The 6,545-nt window shown below is 30.3% G+C and overlaps 1 protein-coding gene across 1 annotated transcript; it reads left to right on the top strand.

The window, feature by feature from the left end:
- The first annotated feature begins 1,354 nt into the window (after positions 1-1,354).
- LOC107607547 (N-carbamoylputrescine amidase-like) lies at positions 1,355-3,390 on the top strand. Its single transcript, XM_088494916.1, has 8 exons — positions 1,355-1,455; positions 1,961-1,985; positions 2,068-2,107; positions 2,189-2,235; positions 2,349-2,382; positions 2,636-2,812; positions 3,093-3,188; positions 3,311-3,390. The coding sequence occupies exons 1-8, from the start codon at positions 1,355-1,357 to the stop codon at positions 3,388-3,390; spliced, it is 600 nt and encodes a 199-aa protein (XP_088351042.1).
- The last annotated feature ends 3,155 nt before the right edge of the window (positions 3,391-6,545 follow it).

Here is a 6,545-nt window from a genome sequence, read left to right as displayed (position 1 = left end):
AGTGTATATTACTATTTACTAAAATAAAAAATATTTTAAATACTCTCTATAATTAAAATAGGAAACTAAAATCAATTAAAATTTTTTTATATTTTATATATATGTGTGTCTTCGTATCTTATAAAATTTTAAAATTCATGTATCTAAGGATGCGTTTGTTTCCGATAACAGGACAGGACAAGACACTGAGAACAGGCTAGGACAAGGCACTGATGGACAGAGACACAAAATTTTGTGTTCTTGTATTCTGTTTGGTAATAAACTAGAACAAGTTATGAAAATCCAATTTATTCTTTTTTTTTTCATTCAAAAACTTTGAGATGAAAAATATAATAATAAAAAATATAATTATGAAAAATTAACAAGAATAATGAAAGAAAAAATAAAAAATAAGTTGTGTCCCTTGTTAGTGTCTCCGTGTCCTTCCTGTTAGGATGGACACAAAATACACTAATTCAGTGTCTCTGAACACATTGTCTCTGTCCATGTCTCCTCTGTAAAACACGATTTTGTGTCTCTGTATCTCTGTCTCAGTGTCATTTCTCTGTAAACAAATGCAGCCTAAATATTTTATGTCGTGTCATGTTCCATGTCCGTATCCGAATTCTAGGAACCTGAATTCTTATCTACAAGTAAGGCTTAGTTTAACTCTATTATTATTATTATTAGGGTTAAGTATGATTTTGGTCCCTAACGTAGGGGCTGAAAATTTATTTCGTCCCTCGCCTTTTTTTCGCTCCAAAATGGTCCCCAAAGTTTCAGTTTGTTTTAAAATCGTCCTTTTTACCAATTATATTTTTTTATTACCAAATTACCCTTTATTAAAAAAATTATAAAATAAAATAAGTATAAAATAAATAAATATAAAAAAAAGAAAGAAAGGGGGATACAGAAGGGGGGGGGGGCGAGAAAGGGGGGAGGGGGGAGGGGGGAGAGAAAGGGGACCCATGCCGCCGCACCGCCGCCGCACCGCTGCCCGTTTCTCCTCCCGCCGCCACACCCACCGCCGCCCTTCTTCTTCTTCTTCTTCTTCTTCTTCTTCTTCTTCCCGCCGCCGCACCCACCGCCGCCTGCCGCCGCTTCTTCTTCTTCTGTGAATTCTGTGAATTGAATTCTTTTTGTGAAATTTCTGGATTTTTTTTTGTGAAATTTGTTGTGGAATATTGTTGTTGCTGAAATTTAAATTTGGAGTATTGTTGTTGCTGATTCTGGATTCTTGATGATGATGATAATTTTCTGAGTTGAGTTTTTGTTTGTCTGAGTTTGAGTTCTGGATCTGAGTTCTGGATCTGAGTTCAGATGAGGATGACGATGATGATGTTGTTTTTTATGAGTTTTGGTTGGTGTGATGGAGATGGGAATGGAGTGGCAGTGGGTGGGGGGTGGTGGTGGTGGTTCTGGTTCTGGTGGTGGTGGTGGGGGTGGTGACATGATTTTGGGGAAGAAGGAATATGGGTATTTTGGTCCGAAGGACCATTTTAAAACAAACTGAAACTTTGGAGACCATTTTGGAGCGAAAAAAAGGCGAGGGACGAAAAAAATTTTCAACCCCTACTTTAGGGACCAAAATCATACTTAACCCTTATTATTATTATTATTATTATTATTATTATTATTATTATTATTATTATTATTATTATTATACCGAAGATAGGAAGACTCAAATCCGCAACCTCTTAAGTGAGTATGAATAGACTATACCATTTCAATTATAACTCGTTGACATTATTATTATTATTATTATTATTATTATTATTATTAGTAGTAGTAGTAGTAGTAGTAGTAGACTGGGAGTAAGCCTAGAGACGGGTTAAGACAGTATCCCAATCCATTTATATTGGATACATAACCCGGCTGCAAAAAATCTTATTGGGTTTGAAATAAAAATAGCCCAAACATTTAATCACAACAATTAACACAACATAATACTTATCTCATTAATCTGTCTTACCTGTTATAGTCTGCTATTTCTGCACGCTTTCAGAGTTAAGAACAACTTAACACATGTCCACCAACCAACTTCTCCAGGTTGCTTCAGCAGAAAAATTTTTCCTTTCATCACTATAGCACTGCCTTTATAGAAAATCCCATATTCCAGATGGACCAAGTATATATCGAGTGTTAAGTTATTTATGCAGAATATAGTATGTGTACAATTGTCCTAACTCATTAAATAATCCCCACATAGGTTATCAGGAAAAGTTCTATTTTAATCCATGTGACACTAGATTTAAGGTGGGTGCTTGAGATTGCCTGTAATAATTTTCTCTGCTTTGAATAAGCTTAGTTTTTGTGATTTCTTTTTGTAACTATCGAATATTTTGTAACATTGGTGTTTTGCATAACAGGTTTTCCAGACTAAATTTGTAAAGATTGGAGTTGGTAAGAAATTGTGATTACTGACTGTTTACATTCTGTTCATTTTACATGTATGCTTCATAGGAAGATTTCTAAAACTTATTGAAGGATTTTGAATCTCTAATTTTTTTTTTAAAAATGCTAATTTTTACTTTAGCTTTATACTAGCTATCTAAAATAATATTCAAAGTTACATTTTTAATTGTTCTTTCTGATACTAAACTGTGCTGAAGGAAGGAATTAGTTAATAAAGTTGACAACTCTTATTTCATGTCAGCTATTTGCTGGGACCAGTGGTTTCCTGAAGCAGCACGGGCTATGACGCTTCAAGGTGCAGAGATTTTATTTTATCCCACTACTATTGGTTCTGAACCACAAGACCAGGGTCTTGACTCTCGTGACCACTGGAAGCGTGTAATGCAAGGACATGCTGGGACTAATTTGGTAGAATTTTGTACTACTTAACCACCCAAATTTTAATAATTATAAGGCATGCTGATGAGATGCGTATTCTCTCATCTCTCATTTATGTAATATATGCATACATTCCATGCTTGCAATTATTTCTCTTTACAACTCCTAATCTTGAAGGTAGTTGTCGCATTGAACCTTTCAAACAAAAGAATCCAATACATGCTTTGCTGAATGTAAGAGAAAAGAAAATCTTTTTTCTGCATGTGAAATTGCAATTTGCCAAGGGCTACTATTTTTTTTACTAGATTAATAAATGCAAGTACCTCTTGTAGCTTCAAATAGGATAGGAAAAGAGGTAATTGAGACTGAGCATGGGAATAGTGAGATTACGTTTTATGGAAACTCCTTTATAGCAGGTAATCCATCTCTTCTCTTTTCTGCACATAAAATATCCCACTATAAAAATATTAATCTTTTTAGCGGTAGGTATAGCTTAGTACTACTTGTCATTTTTTGGTTTAATCTTCTCTTTGATCAGGAGTAACTAGAAAAATAGTTGCAGCTGCGATGATAAACATGAAGCCGTGCGTTCTTGTTGCTCAATTTGATTTGGATTAGATCAAATCCTAGAGACATTGTTGCCCGAAGCTATATAAGGTGCTTTTAACACTTGATGGCACCAATCCTATCCTATGATATATTGACATTTCACTTTGTGATTGCTCAAGAATCATAATTGAGATGCTTCAAGAACATAAGAGTCACTCACAAGGAAGGCAAAGGAACAGCTTACAAAATATCGTCTGTCAGATCAATGTAACTCAATAAATGTGGAACTAAAAATACTTGGCGAATAAATTATTCATTTGAATAATTTTGAGCGATGTGTGAAGAATTGAACATCACTCCGTGCAATTTTTCTATGGAGTCTATTTTAACTGTTTCGGATTTACTATTTATTTTTGCAAGTGATTCAGGGGCACTATGACTACAGGTCTTAAAACATTTTCAGGCATATGTACACAAAAGTGGGAATGTTATTAATTTTTTAATTATTTATTTATTTATTATAAAAAAAAATTATTGTAAGTACTTGTAAACGAATAAAAATAAATTTGAATCCATGCAAGAAATCAGTTTTGTGTGGTTAAATCCAAAGGCTAATAGCTCTTTTCTATACACTTATTTATTTGAGTTTGAGATTTCGTGTTTCATTCTTATTCTTTTTATTCTGTTTTTTTAACTTTAAACTATATGTATCCAAGATTTTTTTTTCTCATACACTCTGCCATCGTTTTTTTTTCTGTTAAAAAAAATTATAGAGAACTAACTTTTAATTTGTCAATATTAACTAATTTTAGGGTTTAATGTTTGTAATTGACTAATGTTGGCTTAAAAAATTAGTTACCTATAGCATTATTCTTAAAAAAATTTGGTTTGATCATTCATGCAAATATTTTTAGAAATGTAACTTGAATTATGGTCATAAAATTTGTGTTTATTGTGAAAATATTTCTATGTTTTTCATCACAAAATTGCTGTATTTATTGTCAATAATTACCTTTAAAAAATTTTTGGTTTATTATCACAAAATTTAGGTGTCTATTATGAAAAAAAATCACAAAATTTAGGTGTTTATTATGAAAAAAAATAAACTGTGTTGTTTTCTTTGTATTTTTCTTCAAAATTTTGTGTGTTTAACAAGTTTCTGTATTTATATATCATCAAACAATTTATGTGTTTACTTCCTAAATTACTCTTAAAAATTTTTTCTTTAAAAAAAAACCTTATGTATATCATTACAAAATTTCTGTATCGTCAATAATTTTATATATTTGTTTTCTGTTTATAATTTGTGTGTTTTTCTTCAAAATTTTGTGCTTATTGTTACAAAGTTTTTGCATCGTCAATCAATTTGTGTTTGCTTCCTATTTAAAATTGATATGTTTATGTATTTTGTGTAAAAAGATTTAAGTATTTTTTATGTTTAAAAACCACATAGAGGAAGAAAAAAAATTAAAAACCAAGAATAAAACAAAATGAGAAGAAGAAACATAAAAGTAGCCAAAGTTGGAACATCTTCTTTTTTTTGTTTTTCACAATATTACCAATCGACAAGTCAATGACTAATCCGCTGCAATTTGTCGTTAGCCGTCACTGTATAAACAAAGCGGCATTTGAACCCCTATCTTTGAGCCGCTTACACCAACCAAGTCATGGAGCCGCTTGATTTTCACGAGCTTGAGGAGATTGCATCTCGTTACAAGTTTTATTGGAAGAACTGATCTTTTGCATTTTTTAATTTTTTTTCTCAGGTTAGGCATGTTAGTGAAATTTCGAAATTTTCCATGCGATTGGCTAATTTCTCAAGAGACTAAATATGACCTTCTAGATGATATATAATATTATTATGAAATATCATATACATGGCATATTGGCATGTGACGTGTCAAATTAAAAAAAATTGAATCACCACTTTATTATTGATCTTAATTAAAAATTAGTCAATTAAATATTTTTATTATAATTAGTAATGATGGACGTTATTATGAACCAAAGAATAAGACCTTTTTATGACAATGATTTTGATATTTTTTTATTTGCTAAATAATTAAATAAACTATTTGAAATATTGATACTTTCATTTAAAATCTTACATGAAATAAGAATAGAGAATAGACTTTAGATTAAGGGTTTTTATTTATTTAAATAAAAATATATTATTTATCAGTTTAAACACATACAAAAAACTTTACTATTTTGTATATTTAGTTGTGTTTTCGCACCCATTAATACGAAAATGGATTTTAGCTTGTTTCCGGCAAAAACATGGCCAAAATAGTTGCGGCCTTTGGAAAGTAGGATTCTGAAAATATGGCAGAAAAAAAGGAAAAATATAAGGTACAGATCAAAGTTTAAAGATATGTTTAAAGATATGCTATGTGGCAAAATATAAACCATACATTCTAAAGCCACACTTTTCATTTAAAACCGTAACTCTTCACAAAAAAAAAGTGTCACCTAATGGAAAAAAGTAAATTAGAAGATTTAAGAGAAGAAATAATTAAATTATCAAAATTAATGATTTTAACCAATGTTAATTGTAATGACACCGAATTCTTAAAATCAATACAAAATGATTTTTCTCAAAATCTTTATTTTACTATAAGTTTTATTGAAGGACTTCAAAAACCTGAAAAAACTTATTTTTCACACGGAATTTCTAAAAAATGCTACCATGGAAATGATTCCCCACATCTTTATCATATTTTTAACCCACAATTAAATTCTATAGTAGATATGCTTGAAGAAATATTAGTATCTATAAAATTTCAAAGAAATAAGGAAAAAGAGAATCCCAAAGAAGAAAAATTTCAAAATATAATCAACATAACAGACTTAAAAGTAAAACCACCATTGAAATTATGAATATTGAAGAAAAATTAGAAGAAGTTACAATGCTTTTTAAACAATTAAAAATGGCTCAAGAAAATAATATTATGGAACATGGTTTTCAAATAGAAGAAGAATTAGTAAATTCTGAAAATATAGAAAACGAAGAACACATTCTAGATTATTCAAGTGACGAAGAACCAGCAATTCCAATACAAGTAAAAAATGAAGCTGGAACATCTAAGGATAATCAATTTCAATGGGAAACAGGTTTTGATAATTATGCTTTTAAAAAAGGGTTTATAAATAAAGATTCAAAATATATAAAAATACCATCAAAATACGTTCCTAAAATCCAGGAAATGGAAGGAGAAAGAATG

The sequence above is a fragment of the Arachis ipaensis genome, chromosome B7, assembly GCF_059453495.1.
Source record: "Arachis ipaensis isolate K30076 ecotype BB chromosome B7, ASM5945349v1, whole genome shotgun sequence".
Classification (NCBI taxonomy): Eukaryota; Viridiplantae; Streptophyta; class Magnoliopsida; order Fabales; family Fabaceae; genus Arachis; species Arachis ipaensis.
Note: the sequence above shows the minus strand (reverse complement) of the source record. Positions and strands in the feature narration are given on the sequence as shown.